Source organism: Microcaecilia unicolor, chromosome 8 (genome assembly GCF_901765095.1).
Source record: "Microcaecilia unicolor chromosome 8, aMicUni1.1, whole genome shotgun sequence".
Lineage (NCBI taxonomy): Eukaryota > Metazoa > Chordata > Amphibia > Gymnophiona > Siphonopidae > Microcaecilia > Microcaecilia unicolor.
The window spans coordinates 34,495,190-34,517,304 of record NC_044038.1 but is presented as its reverse complement, the minus strand read 5'-3'; the positions used below and the strand labels follow the sequence as shown (position 1 = coordinate 34,517,304).

The window sequence follows — 22,115 nt, the reverse complement described above, 5'->3', positions numbered from 1 at the left end:
GTATTATGCAAAACACAAACTACAGGTAAAAACAGAGACAAGTTTCCATGCACTCCAAAAAATAAATAAATAAAAAAATGGCATAAAGAAATTTAAAATCAGATCAGTTATATATATATATATAGAGAGAGAGAGAGAGAGAGAGATTATGTTTTTTTAGTGTAGTCTGTACATCCAAAGTGATGGTGGACATCCATTTTGTTACAATAATGCATTCATTAAAAAGTTAAGAAGTGATAAAAACAAATTTTGACACCTTACCAAACTGCAGTCAGTCTTCACAAGCTACAAACAATATAACAAAGAGATGTGGTGATGGGATATCGTGTACGCGTATTAACACCATGTAACTCAACAGAGTGTGCATACATATTGTTTCTGACTCTTTTTCAGCCATTTTAAGTTGGTTACAACGATTTCAATCTCAGACCACATTGTACTTTGATTTAAGGAGTTAGCCACTAGCATCACTGAAGACTAATATGTTGTGTACTTCAATAATTGTAAAGTTTAAGCTAATATCAAAGATAAGGTTACAAAATATATAAGTAAATATATATATATAAAACGTTGAGAATGCCCTGTCCGCTCCGATGTCTTATCAAATGCTTCTTTTAATGTTATTTCTTCCTGATATTTGCTTTAGCATTATCTATTTCCTAATGAATGAGGTGCATTTGTGGCGCAGGAAAAAAGCATCTTATATAATATCGCTTTCTTTCTGTATATGGGAAACGGGGTACTGCGAGTGAGAGGCTCAATCACGTACAAACAATTATAACATTTGGATTGCATGGTAATACTGTTTTCTAAGAAGTTCAACAGGTGGTACCTTCCAAATATAAAAGTGTATATCTATATATTGACGATCTACTGTAAATTGACTACAGATATTAGTGTGATATGCGCTGTTAAAACAGTGTCTATTTTTCGAATAACACCTTTTTTTTTTTATGGGAAAACAGTACTGCGACTAGGAATTAAACAAATCAAACATGTTGAATGCATAGTGATACTATTTTTTTAAACTAAATTGACAATTTGTACCTTTCCAATAAATATATATGTTGACGGTCTAAATTTGTGCGCGCTGTAAAAAGCGTTTACTTATTTTTTAAGCTGACTGTACCAGAATCCGTACAATGTTCTTTTGAAAGAACCGCCAAAAAAGAGAGTGGCATGTGCAATGCTTAGCTTAAAATACGTCATGACAATTAGGGTAATTAGATAAATGTATATTCCAAAAAAAGGGGGATAAAATATGTATTTATCATTTTAAAAGTAGAGAAACAGTCCATTTAGATGATCCGATAATGTTAAGATGTGAGTTTGCGTGTTGTAAAAAATATGTAGGGGAAATCTTAATAGATTAAAATCACCTGTAGTTAAAAATGATTCATAAAAGGAGGGTATATAAATCCTGTCAACCCATATAAAAACTATACATATATATTGATCAGTTAGATTTTGTTATCTGATGGTGTGCTTAAAAACCGTGTCTATAAAGGATATAAAAATACATCAGCATCACAGCCTAAGCAGATGTATAAAATACTAGTAAAAAAGGCCCGTTTCCGAAACCAATGAAACGGGCGCTAGCATGTGTTTTTTTGTGTGTGTGTGTATGTGTCACAGAGTTATTTTGTGTGTGTGTGTGTGAGTGTGTGAGGGTGCGGTGTGTTTGCAGGTTGTTGATGTGTTTTTTTGTTTTGTTTTGTTTTTTGGTTGGGGGATGTGCTGTGCTGTGCTGGCAAAGTGGGTTGGATTGGTGTGTGGCTTTGAGGGTGTGTTTCTGTTGTATTGTGTGTGTGTGGTTTTGTCTGTCAAGGAGGTTTGTGGAGGGGGGTCTTTCTGTTGGTGAAATGTAAATGTGAAATGTAAATGTAAATTTTTGCACATACCCACAGCAGGAATATTCTTCTCTCGTTCCAGCGGTGGTTCTGTGCTCTCCGTGCTGCACAGATAATGAACCATTCTGCTGGGGAATGCTCCTCCCTTATTGTCACGTAGTTTCCTCTGATTGGTCCGTCTTACGTTGCCTAGTGTTGCCTGGGAACGGTGTTGTGATGGTCCTTTGTGTTTCAGAATGTTGAGGGTGTTTTTTCTGATTGGTCCGTCATGTGAAGGCGGGGCAGAGAGACATGGTCAGTGTTGAGGCTTCACCACCATGAATCCATGAACCCTTCAGTGACTGACTGAGTGACTTCAGAACGTTGTCTTCAGAACGTTGAGGGTGAGTTTTATTATAGTAGATGAATTGGTCCACCAATCAATTCCAAAAAAAAGGTGATAATAAATCTAACCAAAAAAAAACAAGAGTTTTGTTGTGTCCCGAATTACAAATATCAGTCTTTATATCTAAATAAATTCTGATGTAATCAATTCTTATCAGAACTTTTAAACAGCAGCTACTATATATACAGAGAAATGGATTTAAGAATGTTTAACATTATTAGTATATGAACATGGAAAAATAAACAGTGCAATATTTTTATTTTTTTATATATATTTTTAAACATTTTCTTTGATTCTCTGTGTGGCTTAGACTATTGGGTACTAGTCTAAGCCACATATCAGATAAGTGCCTTTTTGTATCTCTAATAAAAGTATTAGATAATAGAATCAAAGAAAATCTTTTCAAAAAATATTTTAAAAAAATAAAAATTTAATGAGGCACACATGAAGAGGTTTTTTTTGACTCATGACGACGCTCACCAGTAGTTTACATCCAAAAAAACTAATTTTCTAAAGTAAACTCTGAGCAGCGAGGTATCCACAATAAGAGAGGCGATGGTGGTTACCGAGCATCTGAAGTCTTTCCCTCCCCATTTAATTAACGGTTTAGAGAGTGAAATACTTCCAAATTAACATATGAAATTGTAAAACCTCTTTGTTAACTGTTGGGGGCGTTCACAACATTTTCCCAGGGAAAATGTCTTCACCATGCAATAACAGCATTGCAGATAATACCATACAGTAGGCCACAGATATTCAGGTAGCACTAACGTTGCCATGTTATCTGCTGTGGTAACAGTTAACCTGCTATAACTTACTGTGCATTAACTATAAGGTGCAGTAGCTGTTCATTTGCCTTCCTTTCCCTGCCCCATTCCGCTTTAGGAATTTAACATAGGAATTATTCTTGCTGTCAAGTCACTGCACAGTTAGCCTGTGCTAGCTCCCTCCTTGTTAACTACTGAGCACAACTTAGTAAAAAGGTCCCTTAATATTTATACCCATTTACCTAACTCTGTTGAATACCTGGAAAAAAATATTTGGGCTTTTCGCTAAAAGTGTTATGTATTTTGTGTGCTGATGCTTATACTGTACCTTAATTTAATTATTGAAATGTGCTTAAACTACTAAAGATGTGCTTGCAGCCACCCCATGCAAAATTCCTCAGTCTCAATCTTTTCTTAAAAAAAAAAAAGATTAAAACTAATGATAAAAAGGTCAGAAGATTTAAAGGTAAAATACATTATGCTCTCTGATGCTAATATGAGCATAAGACAGATGAATGGTTGAAGGTGAAGTAGTTCTTCATTTGCCTTGTCAAGGAAATTAGAGAAAATGAGTATATACATATTAAACATATCCTTACTTTCAACTAATACAAGCTCACTCCAGGACTTCTATGGTTTATTCATGTTTGCCATACCACCTTTCCTGGATACATAATAAGGCAGTTTGCAAACTATACAAAGTTGAGAAAAGAAGCACCATAAATTTGACAGGAAAGATGAGGAAAAGAAAATCAACTATTAATCAAAACCTAACAAAACATAACCGAGCTAAAAAAAAAAAAAACGTTTATCTATGCAATTCATCTAAATCACATGGGGGCGTGTCAGAGAAAGGCTTAGGGCGTTCCTAACGTTTCGGTCTAGACCTGTTTTTAGAATGAATAAGGCACAAAAAGATGCCCTAAATGACCAGATGATCACCAGTGGGAGTCAGGGATGACTCGCCCTTACTCCCCCAGTGGTCACTTAACCCCTCTGAGACAAAGATGTGATTAAAAATATTACCAGCCTCTATGATAGCTTCAGATGTTATAGCCAAGTCTATTAGAGCAGCAAGCAGGTCCCTGGAGCAGTATAGTGGTCAGTGAAGTGCATTACAGAGAGAAGGACACAAGCCCATATCCCACACTACCTGTTACACTTGTGGTGGAAAGTGTGAGCCCTCCAACAGTCCCCCAAAACCTATTGTACCCGCATATACAGTGGGGGAAATAAGTATTTGATCCCTTGCTGATTTTGTAAGTTTGCCCACTGACAAAGACATGAGCAGCCCATAATTGAAGGGTAGGTTATTGGTAACAGTGAGAGATAGCACATCACAAATTAAATCCGGAAAATCACATTGTGGAAAGTATATGAATTTATTTGCATTCTGCAGAGGGAAATAAGTATTTGATCCCCCACCAACCAGTAAGAGATCTGGCCCCTACAGACCAGGTAGATGCTCCAAATCAACTCGTTACCTGCATGACAGACAGCTGTCGGCAATGGTCACCTGTATGAAAGACACCTGTCCACAGACTCAGTGAATCAGTCAGACTCTAACCTCTACAAAATGGCCAAGAGCAAGGAGCTGTCTAAGGATGTCAGGGACAAGATCATACACCTGCACAAGGCTGGAATGGGCTACAAAACCATCAGTAAGACGCTGGGCGAGAAGGAGACAACTGTTGGTGCCATAGTAAGAAAATGGAAGAAGTACAAAATGACTGTCAATCGACAAAGATCTGGGGCTCCACGCAAAATCTCACCTCGTGGGGTATCCTTGATCATGAGGAAGGTTAGAAATCAGCCTACAACTACAAGGGGGGAACTTGTCAATGATCTCAAGGCAGCTGGGACCACTGTCACCACGAAAACCATTGGTAACACATTACGACATAACGGATTGCAATCCTGCAGTGCCCGCAAGGTCCCCCTGCTCCGGAAGGCACATGTGACGGCCCGTCTGAAGTTTGCCAGTGAACACCTGGATGATGCTGAGAGTGATTGGGAGAAGGTGCTGTGGTCAGATGAGACAAAAATTGAGCTCTTTGGCATGAACTCAACTCGCCGTGTTTGGAGGAAGAGAAATGCTGCCTATGACCCAAAGAACACCGTCCCCACTGTCAAGCATGGAGGTGGAAATGTTATGTTTTGGGGGTGTTTCTCTGCTAAGGGCACAGGACTACTTCACCGCATCAATGGGAGAATGGATGGGGCCATGTACCGTACAATTCTGAGTGACAACCTCCTTCCCTCCGCCAGGGCCTTAAAAATGGGTCGTGGCTGGGTCTTCCAGCACGACAATGACCCAAAACATACAGCCAAGGCAACAAAGGAGTGGCTCAGGAAGAAGCACATTAGGGTCATGGAGTGGCCTAGCCAGTCACCAGACCTTAATCCCATTGAAAACTTATGGAGGGAGCTGAAGCTGCGAGTTGCCAAGCGACAGCCCAGAACTCTTAATGATTTAGAGATGATCTGCAAAGAGGAGTGGACCAAAATTCCTCCTGACGTGTGCAAACCTCATCATCAACTACAGAAGACGTCTGACCGCTGTGCTTGCCAACAAGGGTTTTGCCACCAAGTATTAGGTCTTGTTTGCCAGAGGGATTAAATACTTATTTCCCTCTGCAGAATGCAAATAAATTCATATACTTTCCACAATGTGATTTTCCGGATTTAATTTGTGATGTGCTATCTCTCACTGTTACCAATAACCTACCCTTCAATTATGGGCTGCTCATGTCTTTGTCAGTGGGCAAACTTACAAAATCAGCAAGGGATCAAATACTTATTTCCACCACTGTATGTACTAGTAATACTACTACAATTTATCATTTCTGTAGTTCTAATGAATGTACACAGCACTAAACACAAACACACAAGAGACAATCTATTCAAGACAAATAAACAGGACAAATATTGATTTAGGGAGTTTCATTTATTATGAGAATGATTAAAATAGCATGGGTTTTGAAAAGATGAATAAAGGGGTTAAGAGTACAAAGCAGCCTCAAATAGGGCTTCTAACCTGGATTTGAATAGGGCCAGAGGCGGAACATAATGTACCAACTCATGAAGTCTATTCCAGGCATATGGCACGGCAAGATGGAAGAAATGGAGACCCAGCTGCACAAAGGTTCCGGTAAAGAATTGCTGTGTATCTTTTAAAGCAGCTTTAAAGTTAGGTAAAGAAAATTCACCTCTTACCTTCTGTGTTAGCGAATTCCACAAACGAGGTTAAAAAAAATGTAGTTTGTCATGTGGAGCAGTGGCATAGCCAGAAGGCAAATTTTTGGTGGGCCAGTGGGTAGGTTGGGTGGGCATGCATGTCCTCTTCCCTTACCACCACCCCTCCCAACTTTAAAAATTAAATACCTTAGCTAGCAACGATACCCAGCCCTGCCAGCTGAAGACATTCACAACCCACCAAGCAGTGTTTAGACAAGTGCAGCAGTTAAAGGCAGTGATCTGAGCCACTGACACCAGCACCCTGAGGTATGCTTAGTTCTCACACATAAACTGAACAGACATGAGAATTGAGTATGTTTGTGGTGCTGGTGACTGTAAACTAATAGAAATATATAGATAAAAATCCAGCTGAAACCTCAAGAAACCAGACTGTAGCAGGTAGTACAATATGATATATATATATATATTTCCCCTTGTACTGTAAAAAAATATAAAGCTAGCAAGATGTCAGGGGCCAGCACTTGGGGGGAGGGGGAAAGTAGTTGCAATCAGGGCAACTACTCTGGGCCCCAAGCCTGCCTGAAGCTAAAGAAGGCACATCCAGGTAACAAGCTTTGGGGTCCCTTCCCAAATTTGTACCTTGGACCCTAGTGATGTCTAACACCAGCTCTATACATTACAAAACCAGACATATTCCAATCACTAAATAGAAAATAAAATAATTCTTTCTGCCTTTGTTGTCTGGCCATTTTATTTTTCTGATTACGTGGCCCCAGTCTCTGGTTTCTATATTCCTCTATCTTCTCAAATCTTTTTCCATATCTCCTGTCCATTTGACATTTCTTCTCTCTCCATGTCCATCATCCATCTTCCTTCTGTGTTCTTGTAATATCCTCCCCTGTGTCCAGCATCTGTTTCCTTGCTTTTACCCTTCCACAGGTCCAGCATCTCACCATTATGACCCTGCCGTTATCCTTCTCCATGTCCAAATCTCCCCCATTCTTTCCCTCATGCCCAGGATCCCCTATGGCCTGTGTCTGGAATCTCCACCCATTTCTTTTCTCATCCAGAATCTCTCACCCATCCTTCTTTTGTGTCCAACAAACCCTCTCTGTGTCCTATCCCTCCCTGTGTCCAGAATCTCCTCCATTCCTTCCCTCAGGCTCAGCACCCCTCTCTGTGTCCTGTCCCTCCGTGCAGCCAAAATGTCTTGCATATTTATTTCCATGACTGGCATTCCATTTCCTTCTCTGTATCCTCTCCTCCCCCCCCCCCCCCCCCAATCTAGCATCTCTTTATTTTTTTATTTTTTTTTGTTACATTTGTACCCTGCACTTTCCCACTCATGGCAGGCTCAATGCGGCTTACATGGGGCAATGGAGGGTTAAGTGACTTGCCCAGAGCTGCCTGTGCCTGAAGTGGGAATTGAACTCAGTTCTTCAGTTCCCCAGGACCAAAGTCCACCACCTTAACCACTAGGCCACTCCCCCTCCTAAACTGCTTACATCTTTAGGTCATATTTCCAGGCTGGACACCCCCCCCCCCCCCCCCCCCCCGTCACATTACATCCCCTCCCCTCCCTCACTCCCTCAGCTCTCCTCCAGATCTTTCTGTCCCCTGCAACCCCGCCAGCCCTTCAGCAGTAGCTGCCACTGGATCACCCAAAGACCTGCAGGCAGCCGCGATGTCATCCTCAAAAGCAGAACGACACTTCCCAGCTGCATATGCGCTAACAGCTCTGCAGGATCCCGACCTTATGGAAACAGGAAGTTTGTGTTCTAAGGGGTGGGACACTGCAGATTCATCAGCGTACATGTAGCTAGGAGGTCTCGCGCTACCTTCAGAGGATGAAATCGCAGTGCCTGCAGGTCTTCACATGATCCGGTGCAAATAGGGACACCAGCAGAGGAGGGAGTGAAACTGGCAGTCGGCAGAAAACCAGCACTTAAATGGCTGGATTTCTGTTGTGCTGGCTTCTCATAAACCGTCCAGATCTGGAGGTCCCATTCTCAAGGCTCAAGCAGACTGCACGCTCCACTTCAGGCAAGAAAAATTAGACAGATTGGATGACAGAGGGCTGCTGTTATTCGCTGCCGCTGTGCCAACGCTGATTGGAGGGTCAGAAAGAATGGATGGGCCTGGGCCCACCTGTAGCTACACCCCTGATGTGGAGTCCAGATTAGCATGCAATGGGGGGTGATAGTGTAAGTAATAAATCATTAGAGAACCATAAATCCTGACACAAATTGTACATACAGAGAAGTGAAAAGAGATTAGATGCTGATCACGTTTCAGTTATGGAGCCGAAACTGTCCCAGAATCATTTCTCTGCTTGGTGTTGCCCCTCCTCCCTCTCCCCCACCCCCCGACCTATCTTACAATCCCTGGTGGTCTAGGGGTAAAGTAGGGGGGCAAGAGTTATTCCCAGTGTCAGTTCCGGCTCAACTCTCAAAATGGCTGCAGTGACTGGGGCATTTCTCCCATCCTGACTGGACCACCAGGGATTGTATGGTAGTTGGGGGGGGGGGGGGGGGCGGAGGGCTACTCTGTATTTTTATTCTTTTTTTTTTGTACTGCGATTGCAAGTAATGCAGTTGTGATCTCGCACAATAATTTATATGCGAAATAGAGTGCTCCAAGTAAATGCTTTTGGTACAAACTTTTAGCAGGAATTTAATTCTGTAAATTTGGGCTGATAAGCTCCTTAGGAATTAGCCTCTCTGTGGAGTTATGATGTCAGCTGTCACTCCCAAGTGTGGCATAGCATCAGCCATTATTAAAGCACCCTGGCTTTTAGTTTGTTTTCCTTAGCTGCGTTCCATGTGTGTGAAGGCCAAATAGTCTTGCGTTATTTAAATTATTATATTCTGGCTTGGATACTATGGGTTTAGCAGAGGGATGCAGACGGCAAGCTCTGAAAATCCCCAGCGACCCTCGCTGATTCATATTCACACAATCAAACTTGAGTTTTCAGTTGAAACCAGGTGATGTTTCAGCTGCAGTTTTGGATTCAGCCAAAACTGAAAACGCTTTTGGTCAGCCTCAAAAAGAGATATTTTGCTTTACTGGTATGAAGTGCCTTATGAGTAAGCAGAAGTATTTTAAACTTATAGTGATGTTATAGAGGAAGCAGGTGGCTCTGAAAAAGTAACGGGGAGACATGATCTGCATGATCCTGAAGGAAAAGTCCGTTGAACATTATTAATTAAAATTTTTGTTTTGGGGTTTTTGTCGGGTTCTTGAGGCCTGGATTGGCCACTGTCGGAGACAGGATGCTGGGCTTGATGGACCCTTGGTCTTTTCCCAGTATGGCGGTGCTTATGTTCTTATGCACGACAGAGAATTCTAATAACTGTGTTTTGAACTGTCGGTAGACATCTATTAGTATGTTGTGGTAAACCAGCTAAAACTATGTTAGAATAACCAAATCTGGAGATTACCAATGTTGATAATGTGAACTGGGCCAATTTGTCAAAACTACAAATTGCTCTTAATTGGCGCAAAGCATAAAAGTCAGCGTTTTACAAGCAAATATTTTTAAACATATTTCTGTGAGTACAGTGCTATTTTGCTTAAAATCTTTAGCACAGCACACATGACTTACTAGAGTTTCAAAAAGCCAATTTTAGTAGTATTTTTGGATTATTACTTTTTAAAATCCTGGATGAAAAGACCAACAGCAGAAGCTACATCTGGTGTGCAGTAATGAAACACATTTCTCACATGAGAGGTATCCCTAACAGTTAGGCTAATTAAAGATGAAATCATGTCTTACAATAAATATTTATAAGTTAAAAATCTGGCAGTGAGTAATGTGTACTATGACTTTTGAAATTAAAAATAGTGTGTATATGTATTTATATATGTGTGTGTGTATATATATATATAGAGAGAGAGAATAAATACTAAGAAAGGAAATGACTTTTAGGTCCAAGTTCCCCTTTTTTCTCTTCTTTTTCATCATAGTAAAGTGACTTGATGGAGAATCACTTTAGATATACTCAATTGCATAGAATTAGAAAGGCCATCTTATTGGTTTTTGGTTTAACAGCAACTGTCTCTTGTGCTAAATTAAGGGGGTCTCTTTCTAAAATGCAGTAAATGTTTGCACATACAAATTGGAATAAATACAGAGGAACACTATATAGAAAAAAGGATGGAATCCAGTTAAAACAAAGCTTAAATGACCTCATAACTGGAGTGAGTTTTGACAGCAGCTTCAGAGTCTGGGAATTAAGACCAAAAGCAGGCAGACTTCTGTAGTCTGGGTCCCGTAAATGGCAAAAAAAAAAAACAGATCACGATCAAGGCTGGCATGGACTTTGATGGCAACTCCAGAAGTTGGGAAGTAGGACTGGTGCCAGGCAGACTTCTATGGTCTGTGCCTCAAAATTGGCGAGGAAGGATGGAGAATAAGAGGGGCATTTTCAATATGACTTCTACGTCGGACTTTTTTTTTCCCCAAAAAATGACCATGTGCAAGATGTTTTCATGCTCGGTGCGTGTATCTTTTTGGGCCATTTTTGGGGGGAAAAAAGCCCAAGTGAAAAACTTAGAAAATCAAGCCATTGGAATGTAGGAGGAGCCAGCATTCTTAGTAGACTGGCCATACAGACATCCCAGGAGAACAGTGGGACACCCTAGGGGGCAATATAAGAGCTCCCAGGTAGACATATCACCGTTACTCCCTTATACTGTATGTTGAGCCCCCAAAAACCTAGTGTACCGAACTGTAAGCCACTGCAATAGCCCTTATGGGTGAAAGGGACATATACAGTGGGGGAAATAAGTATTTGATCCCTTGCTGATTTTGTAAGTTTGCCCACTGACAAAGACATGAGCAGCCCATAATTGAAGGGTAGGTTATTGGTAACAGTGAGAGATAGCACATCACAAATTAAATCCGGAAAATCACATTGTGGAAAGTATATGAATTTATTTGCATTCTGCAGAGGGAAATAAGTATTTAATCCCTCTGGCAAACAAGACCTAATACTTGGTGGCAAAACCCTTGTTGGCAAGCACAGCGGTCAGACGTCTTCTGTAGTTGATGATGAGGTTTGCACACATGTCAGGAGGAATTTTGGTCCACTCCTCTTTGCAGATCATCTCTAAATCATTAAGAGTTCTGGGCTGTCGCTTGGCAACTCGCAGCTTCAGCTCCCTCCATAAGTTTTCAATGGGATTAAGGTCTGGTGACTGGCTAGGCCACTCCATGACCCTAATGTGCTTCTTCCTGAGCCACTCCTTTGTTGCCTTGGCTGTATGTTTTGGGTCATTGTCGTGCTGGAAGACCCAGCCACGACCCATTTTTAAGGCCCTGGCGGAGGGAAGGAGGTTGTCACTCAGAATTGTACGGTACATGGCCCCATCCATTCTCCCATTGATGCGGTGAAGTAGTCCTGTGCCCTTAGCAGAGAAACACCCCCAAAACATAACATTTCCACCTCCATGCTTGACAGTGGGGACGGTGTTCTTTGGGTCATAGGCAGCATTTCTCTTCCTCCAAACACGGCGAGTTGAGTTCATGCCAAAGAGCTCAATTTTTGTCTCATCTGACCACAGCACCTTCTCCCAATCACTCTCGGCATCATCCAGGTGTTCACTGGCAAACTTCAGACGGGCCGTCACATGTGCCTTCCGGAGCAGGGGGACTTTGCGGGCACTGCAGGATTGCAATCCGTTATGTCGTAATGTGTTACCAATGGTTTTCGTGGTGACAGTGGTCCCAGCTGCCTTGAGATCATTGACAAGTTCCCCCCTTGTAGTTGTAGGCTGATTTCTAACCTTCCTCATGATCAAGGATACCCCACGAGGTGAGATTTTGCGTGGAGCCCCAGATCTTTGTCGATTGACAGTCATTTTGTACTTCTTCCATTTTCTTACTATGGCACCAACAGTTGTCTCCTTCTCGCCCAGCGTCTTACTGATGGTTTTGTAGCCCATTCCAGCCTTGTGCAGGTGTATGATCTTGTCCCTGACATCCTTAGACAGCTCCTTGCTCTTGGCCATTTTGTAGAGGTTAGAGTCTGACTGATTCACTGAGTCTGTGGACAGGTGTCTTTCATACAGGTGACCATTGCCGACAGCTGTCTGTCATGCAGGTAACGAGTTGATTTGGAGCATCTACCTGGTCTGTAGGGGCCAGATCTCTTACTGGTTGGTGGGGGATCAAATACTTATTTCCCTCTGCAGAATGCAAATAAATTCATATACTTTCCACAATGTGATTTTCCGGATTTAATTTGTGATGTGCTATCTCTCACTGTTACCAATAACCTACCCTTCAATTATGGGCTGCTCATGTCTTTGTCAGTGGGCAAACTTACAAAATCAGCAAGGGATCAAATACTTATTTCCCCACTGTATATGCGGGTACAATAGGTTTTGGGGGACTGTTGGAGGGCTCACACTTTCCACCACAAGTGTAACAGGTAGTGTGGGATATGGGCTTGTGTCCTTCTCTCTGTAATGCACTTCACTGACCACTATACTGCTCCAGGGACCTGCTTGCTGCTCTAATAGACTTGGCTATAACATCTGAAGCTATCATAGAGGCTGGTAATATTTTTAATCACATCTTTGTCTCAGAGGGGTTAAGTGACCACTGGGGGAGTAAGGGCGAGTCATCCCTGACTCCCACTGGTGATCATCTGGTCATTTAGGGCATCTTTTTGTGCCTTATTCATTCTAAAAACAGGTCTAGACCGAAACGTTAGGAACGCCCTAAGCCTTTCTCTGACACGCCCCCATGTGATTTAGATGAATTGCATAGATAAACGTTTGCAAAATAGATTTTGAAAATACTGATTAGGACGTTTTGAGAAGAAATTCATCCAAATGCCGCTTAATGACACTTTTTGGATGTTTTTCTCTTTTGAAAATGAGCCCCAAGGTATACTGGCATTTAATCTTGAAGAAGTAGAACCTGTGAGGAGGGCCAGATTCAACTCTAGCCCCCTTGTCGGGCAGATTGGATGGACTGTGCAGGTCTTTACGTGCTGACATTTACTATGGGGCCCTTTTACAAGCCACGGGAGGGCTAACGCTCGGGTAGCGTGTGCAAAATCGGCACTACTGCTAGGGTAGCGCGTGTGCCTGATGGTAATTCCATGTTTGGCGGACGCTGAATCCCGTGGTAGAAAATTTTCTTATTTTCTACCACAGGGGCATTCCTGGCATGTTCGGTAGCTCGGCCTGCGTGGCTACTTCACCGGTAGCACATGAGCCCTTACCGCTAAATCAATGGCTGGTGGTAAGGGCTCAGGCTGTAAATAGGCGTGCGCTAGTTTTCATTTCTGTGCACGCCCATGAAAATAATGGTCTTTTTACCATCCACAGTAAAGAGTGGCTCAAAACGCACCCAAAAGACGTTCCCACACTACCACAGGCCACTTTTTACTGTGTCCTTTGCAAAAGGACCCCTGAGTTACTATGTTAAGAGCAAAACTTAACAGTTGTGCAGTGCGTTAATTGCTGGGAGTATGCCCAGTGTGTTCTCTGCAGTGAGGGGGCCCTTTTACAAAGCTGCGGGAAGACTAACGCACGGGTAGCACGTGCCAAATCGGCACTACCGCCAGGGTATTGGTGTGCGCCAAATCCTGCGGTGAAAAATATTTTTCTATTTTCTACTGCGGGGTGTTCCCAGCGGTAATTAGCAGAGTGGGCCACGTTGGCACAAGCTGCATGGTTACCGCTAAGTCAGTGGATGGTGGGCTGTAAATAGGTGCACACTGGTTTTAATTTTTGCGCATGCCCATTAATAAATGGCCTTTTCCCAGTCACAGTAAAAAGTGACCGCAGGATGCCGTTTTAAGTGTGCGTGAGGGGCCCCTAAATGAACAATTTATAAATACCTAAGAACAGAAGCTTGTCCATATTTTAACACAAGATGACGGTAGGCTATTATTAACCCAATAGTGCCCAACGAGCTTATAGTGCCCAATGAGCTTATTATGGGAACATTGGGCACTAAAGGGTTAAAGTATTGGTTATCCAGTTCTGCTTTGAACTGTGGTCTTGCAGGGATGGCCGTTCCTTGTTTCTCATTCTCTAAGGGAGTCTTTTACAAATGCATGCTAAGTTGTAGCACGCATTAAACACTAGAGAGACCCATATATTCCTATGGGTGTCTCTAGTGTTTAGCTTGTGCTTAGTTTTAGCATGCACTAAAAACGCTAGTGCACCTTTGTAAAAGTACCCCTAAATTTATTTATGATGTAAGTGCAAGTTGTATGTAAACCACATTGAACCCATGCTTGCTTGGGATAATTTGGGATATAAATGTCAATCAGTCAGTTAATGAATAAATACATTTGCCGGGAAGATGTCATATCAGGTAACCTACCCAATTATGAAAGTCTGCTTTCCATACTTACCCGCCTCACACTTTTCCTCTTTCCTCTCCCTTTCTTAATCTTTGTACATCACTAATTGTATCTGATATCCTGGAATGACAGTGACATAACAGGACTCTGTAAGCCACATTACATAACATAGTAGATGACGACAGAAAAAGACCTGCACGGTCCATCCAGTCTGCCCAACAAGATAACTCATATGTGCTAGTTTTTGTGCATACCCTACTTTGATTTGTACCTGTGCTCTTCAGGGCACAGACCGTATAAGTCTGCCCAGCACTATCCCCGCCTCCCAACCACCGGCTCTGGCACAGACCATATAAGTCTGCCCAGCACTATCCCCGCCCTTCAACCACCAGCCCCGCCTAGGTGGGAAAATGTGGGATACAAATGCAATAAATAATAATAATAAATAATAAAACTTGATTATAAGAGGAAGTGGTTTCCTTGATTATACTGTCAGATATCTTACATGTAGGGAAAGCACAGTTACTAAAGTCCAAGTGACACAGATACTTGAGGAAAGTTGTAATATGTAACCGTAGCATGAAGTGTCATTCGGTAATTCTATATCATTGGTTAAGTGTAATTTTTATTCCAAAATGAATGATTTTCCAGAAGTGGTATCACTTACTTATTTTACACCACGGGTGTACCATTACAAAGTAGATTCAACAGTCACATGGGGCTTTCATTCACTTCCATAATTCTGCTCAGAAGGAATGGATCCTAAGGAGCTTAGACGAGATTGGGTGGCAAAGCCGGTGGCGGGAGACGGAGATGGTGCTGGGCAGACTTATACGGTCTGTGCCAGAGCCGATGGTGGGAGGCGGGACTGGTGGTTTGGAGGCGGGGATAGTGCTGGGCAGACTTATACGGTCTGTGCCAGAACCGGTGGTGGGAGGCGGGGCTGGTGGTTGGGAGGCGGGGATAGTGCTGGGCAGACTTATACGATCTGTGCCCGGAAAAGGACAGGTACAAATCAAGGTAAGGTATACACAAAAAGTAGCACATGTGAGTTTATCTTGTTGGGCAGACTGGATGGACCGCGCAGGTCTTTTTCTGCCGTCATCTACTATGTTACTATGTATAATACATCATACAGTATTATTTGTAGATCTGTCAGGATTGGTGTTTCACCACTTTCATTTCTTTCACCCAGGGTTTTCTTTTCTGTTCCCATGGCTGTGTTACATAATCGCTAGATTGTACTGGCTGAGGATCAACATGTAGAGAAATGGGCAGTATACTGTGCAGATGCTCCTGAAAATAATGTTTTAGGATTGTTAATAAAGCTAATTGTTAATGTTTTACAAACAAAATTCTACAGTAAAACCGTACAATTTATATGTAGATTTACCAGGGAAAGCACTGTGAGCATGCTGTAATGTTGTTTTCCCACCCAGGATAACGAAAACAAAAAATCCCAAATATCTCTAAGGGTACTCTTCCTAAAAAATCTTTAAAAATCTCAAAAAAATATTTAAAAAATAAAAAGTATTTGGGATAACTTGTATAGGTAAATATGAAGAATTAGTAGCATTTGTCCTGGTTTTTGTTTGCAGTTGTTTTGCCATCTGGTACAAGAGGGTTTAAGGCAGAATAAGATAGGCTAGGATTAGACACAGCCCAGAGAGCTTGTAATAAAAAGCCTAGAGTAGAAAGCGTGTACATTTGATTTGTATTCCGAATTATATTTGGAAAATGATGCCTTTCTGCTTAATTCTCATTTGTAAGTCACAGTTTTCTGAAGTGATTTGCACTCATTTGGAAACCTATTCACATTAGCAATAATTAAATATATATGGTGATTTCTGTTTAAATAACAGTATTTTTAGTCATCCACAGTGGCTATTCATGTGGGTTGCCCTACTTTGCTATTTAAATTGGTAGTGTTAAATATTTATGCAGTACTTAAGCTGAAGTTTATATTAAGCTATGTTGTTCAAATGTGCTTATATTGCTTCTATCAAACAACATGGCATAATTCTCTTGAATTTCTTCCTTCCCAGGCAAGCAGAGAGTGAATAGACTTAAGCACTTCTTTTCATTCATTGTTTTCATTCACTAGTATGTACATAACATTTTATTTTTTTCTAAATTAAACTGAATATGCAACGTTTTCAAGCCTTTCAAGAAAGTTAAACAATCATTTAGGAATTAAAGAAGCAATCTATTTTACGTGAAATCTGTTTCGCTGGCAGTTGCAGTGCGTCAAAATTTGTACGGAGCTGCTGGGTACCACTGCAGTTGTTAGCAACAAAATTTATTTATTTATTTATTTGCTGCATTTGTATCCCATATTTTCCCTCCTATTTGCAGGCTCAATGTGGCTTACATTATATAGCAATGGCATCACCATTAACAGAGTAAGAGGTTCAGCATATTGTTACAATTAATGTACAAGAATAACAGGTAGGTAGGCAGTGGCGTTCTTAGGGGGGGGGGGGGCGGTGGGTGCGGTCCGCCCCGGGTGCACGCCGCTGGGGGAGTGCCGCGCGCACCTCTCCTTCGTTCGTTCCATGCTCCCTCTGTCCTGGAAAAAGGTTACTTCCTGTTCCGGGGCAGAGGGAGCATGGAACGAATGAAGGACAGGCGTGTGCGCGGCACCCCCCCCAGCGGCGTGCACCTGGGGGGGGTTCTTTCGCGGAGGTGTGCTTTCGCCGGGAGGGGGGGGTCATGCTGCATCCGGGGGGAACGCCACTGTAGGTAGGGTAAATAAAATGAAAATACATAACATACAAGTGAGAGTAGGAAAAAATGTTCATGTTCAATAATGATAATATGTTAAAATAATCAAATCAGAAGGGATCAATATTGGTTGGTTCTGGTATAGATTAGGAAACAAGTCATTAAGAAGGATTCAAAATTGTTGTTCAGATATTATTTTTACTCCTTATCCTCTGCTTATCACCCTCCAACCCTTTTTCTGGGGTCATTCATGAACAGCTCCAAATCCAAGTGCGTGCCAATCGGGCTGTGTCATGGTACGATCAGAGAATAAGCCTTCTAACAGAGAAATTAGACTGCACCTATGTATTATTTATTATGTATTGTGATTTATTTACCGCCTTTATGAAGAGAGTCACAAAAGGCGGTGCACAGCAGGTTCAGGTTACCAAAAAAAAAAACCGTACAATTTTGTTAACAGCATAACAATAGTAAAATAACCAAGAATGAACATAAATACAATAAATGAGGTAAACTTGAAAACAGTAAATTGAAACCTAATAATAGAACTACCGTGAAACAGTATCAAAAATATACACGTTTAACAGCACTGGAATTCAGATATAATACAATGCTAGCATAATACTAATGATACACCTAATGATGTATTAATACAAGTGAAAACTAGTAACAGAATGTTGTTTTATAATTAGTGCTAGCAAAAATGGAAGCCGAAGTTTCACACAGGCTGAGCAATCATTACATACAAAAACTTTGTCAAAAACTCAAGACTTCATGGCTTAATGAGATCAATTTATGTAATGTAAGTGCTGTTCAGTTTTTAAAACAGAAAACATGAACATGATTATCCTAAAGTGCTGCACCGCAAACCACTGACCAATTTTATTTAGTGCTAGAACAGGGAAAATACTGTATTTTAAGGCACAAACTCAAAACTGTAACCTGAATAGAAAACTTCACAAATATTGATCTGTTTAGAGACGCATCATTTTCATGATAGAGAAGTACACTCCCTTTTACTAAGCCACGTAGGCGCCTATGCGCATCAATTTGACTGGCAAAAAGTTTTTAGTTTTTTTTAGGGTTGGAGGGGGTTAGTGACCACTGGGGGAGTAAGGGGAGGTCATCCCCGATTCCCTCCGGTGCTCATCTGGTCAGTTCGGGCACCTTTTTGAGGCTTGGTCGCAAGAAAAAATGGACCAAGTAAAGTCGGCCAAGTACTCATCAAGGACGCCCTTCTTTTTTCCATTATCAGCCGAGGATGCCCATGTGTTAAGCACACCCCAGTCCCGCCTTTGCTATGTTTCCGACACGCTCCCGGGAACTTTGGTCGTCCCCGCAACGGAAAGCAGTTGAGGATGCCCAAAATCGGCTTTCGATTATGCTGATTTGGGTGACCCTGGGAGAAGGATGCCCATGTCCCGATTTGTGTCAAAAGATGGGCGCCCTTCTCTTTTGAAAATAAGCCTGATAGCAATATATAATGTGATGTAGCCTGGATTTCCTGATTACCAGCACTTTCTCGTGCTGTTCCACTTCCTGGCACTACACTTTACTGCTAGCCCAGTTAAAGGCAGTATGTTGACATTTTATTGTTGTATGACTACTTGATCTGTAGTATTGGAGGTAAGAACCTTGTGTCTAATTGTCTAATTTGACAGTTATTGTATGGTAGCTGAACCAAATATAAATACAGAAGCTGTCCACGGTACACATTGAAGTACACAAACACAGTTATAAATCAGTGGTTCTCAACCCAGACCCTGCAACACACCCAGTCAGTCAAGATTTGTACCCCACGCTTTCCCACTCATGGCAGGCTCTATGTGGCAGGCAATGGAGGGTTAAGCGACTTGTCCAGAGTCACAAGGAGCTGCCTGTGCCGGGAATTGAACTCAGTTCCTCAGTTCCCCAGGACCAAAGTCCACCACCCTAACCACTAGGCCACTCCTCCACTCCACATATTATGAAGTCGATTTCGCTACTATTTGGGTTTCTGCCAGGTGCTTGTGACCTTAATAGACCACTGTTGGAAATGGGATACTGGGCTAGATGGACCATTGGTCTGACCCAGTATATCTATTCTTATGTTTTGCATACAGTGGAGGCATATGTATATTAATTTATTAGATTGTTATAGAATACATTCGCTCCATGCCTAATTTAAGCATTACCAGGTTTTAGTTGACGTAATTGACCGCGACTACATTTAGTTACGCGGAGCAGCATTCGCCTTATTCTATAATGTACACCTAAATTAAAGCATATGTTATAGAATCCGCTTTGATTTCCATGCAGAAATTGAGGCGCGATATATAGAATCTAGTTCATGATGAAACATAAGCATCATGAAGGTAGCGATATACTTAAACGTGTAAAAATATTTCAATATCATTAGATAAGTACATAAGTACATAAGTAGTGCCATACTGGGAAAGACCAAAGGTCCATCTAGCCCAGCATCCTGTCACCGACAGTGGCCAATCCAGGTCAAGGGCACCTGGCACGCTCCCCAAACGTAAAAACATTCCAGACAAGTTATACCTAAAAATGAGGAATTTTTCCAGTCCATTTAATAGCGGTCTATGGACTTGTCCTTTAGGAATCTATCTAACCCCTTTTTAAACTCCGTCAAGCTAACCGCCCGTACCACGTTCTCCGGCAATGAATTCCAGAGTCTAATTACACGTTGGGTGAAGAAAAATTTTCTCCGATTCGTTTTAAATTTACCACACTGTAGCTTCAACTCATGCCCTCTAGTCCTAGTATTTTTGGATAGCGTGAACAGTCGCTTCACATCCACCCGATCCATTCCACTCATTATTTTATACACTTCTATCATATCTCCCCTCAGCCGTCTCTTCTCCAAGCTGAAAAGCCCTAGCCTTCTCAGCCTCTCTTCATAGGAAAGTCGTCCCATCCCCACTATCATTTTCGTCGCCCTTCGCTGTACCTTTTCCAATTCTACTATATCTTTTTTGAGATACGGAGACCAGTACTGAACACAATACTCCAGGTGCGGTCGCACCATGGAGCGATACAACGGCATTATAACATCCGCACACCTGGACTCCATACCCTTCCTAATAACACCCAACATTCTATTCGCTTTCCTAGCCGCAGCAGCACACTGAGCAGAAGGAGGAAGGAGGAGCAGATTAGGAGGAAGCACTTTACTTTGGGACTTCAGCTTGTATTGTGGAGAACTATTTCAAGAAATATCATCTTTAGACGTACTCCTCAACATTCAAAATGGTTTAACCGGCCAGGAACGGGTCCTTGCCAGTTAAATAGGGTTTAAGCACCTAACCGCAGATATTCAATGGGAGATAGCTGGTTAGACGCAGATATTCAGTGTCTAGCCGAATATGTTGAGTGGTCAAAAAAGGCCGCTTAAATAGCAGGGCCTATCTTTTTGACTTCTAAAATGTTAACCGGTTAGCGCTGAATATCGGCATAACCGATTTAACTTTTTAGTGGCCAAAATAAACTTGGATATTCAATGCCGATCACCGGATACAGCCCGGCATTGAATGTCCGGATTTAACGCCAGTAGCTACATGTGCAGTGGAATCAGTTCCAGGGGAAATTATGAACATAAGAACATAAGTGTTGCCATACTGGGACAGACCGAAGGTCCATCAGGCCCAGTATCCTAAGTAATGCCACACTGGGAAAAGACCAAGGGTCAATCGAGCCCAGCATCCTGTCCACGACAGCGGCCAATCCAGGCCAAGGGCACCTGGCGAGCTTCCCAAACGTACAAACATTCTATACATGTTATTCCTGGAATTGTGGATTTTTCCCAAGTCCATTTAGTAGCGGTTTATGGACTTGTCCTTTAGGAAACCGTCTAACCCCCTTTTAAACTCTGCCAAGCTAACCGCCTTCACCGGCAACGAATTCCAGAGTTTCTAACAGTGGCCAATCCAGGTCTCAAGTACCTGGCAAGATCCCAGAATAGTAAAATAGATCTTATGCAGTTAAATGTGGGTAGGATCACATAAGCGGTGTGTAGCATTTTGAGTTTAAAGTAAGCATTGTAGTTGCCGTGATAATTTACGTGGATTTATAGAACACAACCACAATAATTTGCTCACGATTGTTGACCACTGGTGAAAACTACTAATGAATATCTTCGGGAAGAACTTTTCCTTTAGAGCATTGTTACCTTCTAATAGGTTTAGATCTCTGTAATTGTGACAATTTTTTTTTTAATAACAGGTATTAAAGCTGTGTTCTCGGGACACTACCACCAGAATGCTGGTGGGACACACAATGGCCTCGATATGGTGGTTTCATCAGCAATAGGATGTCAGCTTGGAGAAGATACACATGGCCTCCGAGTTGTGATCGTTACCGCTGACAAGATTATTCATAAATACTACAGTTTGACTGAACTGAACAATCAAGGAATAGAAAAAAAGCTGATGGATTTGATTAAACAAAAGTAAATGTGGCAACTTTTGACAAGATTCTCCAAACTCTCAACTGTTCTGGTTCTTGGCTATTATGCTTTGTGCTTGGCTTCTGGCCTTTCTTCTTTCCTCTTCTTTGTTGTATGTTCATGTATCTATCTGAAGTAAAAACAAAAAAAAAATGATATTCATCCCATTGTCTTTTTCTTTTTGAACTAGTTGGTGCCATTTTTCTATTTTGGGATAAGTTTCAAGCTGCCCACCTAGGTGGAAAGGAAAATACCCATAGAACTTGTACCTAATTTTCCAAGGTACCTATTTATTTGCAGGCCAGATTTCTGAAAATAATGATGGTTGTAAATTTGAAAATACAATCGGTGTGTGTTGTTTTCCAGTCGCACCTAAAACACATTCCCAGAAATGCCTCGTCTCAATCTGGTATGAAG

At 41.8% G+C, this 22,115-nt stretch overlaps 1 protein-coding gene across 2 annotated transcripts in view; it reads left to right on the top strand.

Moving 5' to 3' along the window:
* CPPED1 (calcineurin like phosphoesterase domain containing 1) overlaps positions 1-21,850 on the top strand; it is a 75,284-nt gene extending 53,434 nt beyond the window's left edge. For both annotated transcript variants that reach the window (XM_030212820.1, XM_030212819.1), the window contains one exon: positions 21,476-21,850. In XM_030212820.1, coding sequence (XP_030068680.1) covers positions 21,476-21,705 — 230 coding nt within the window. In that variant the 3' untranslated portion in view covers positions 21,706-21,850. The remainder of the gene's footprint in view (positions 1-21,475) is intronic.
* The last annotated feature ends 265 nt before the right edge of the window (positions 21,851-22,115 follow it).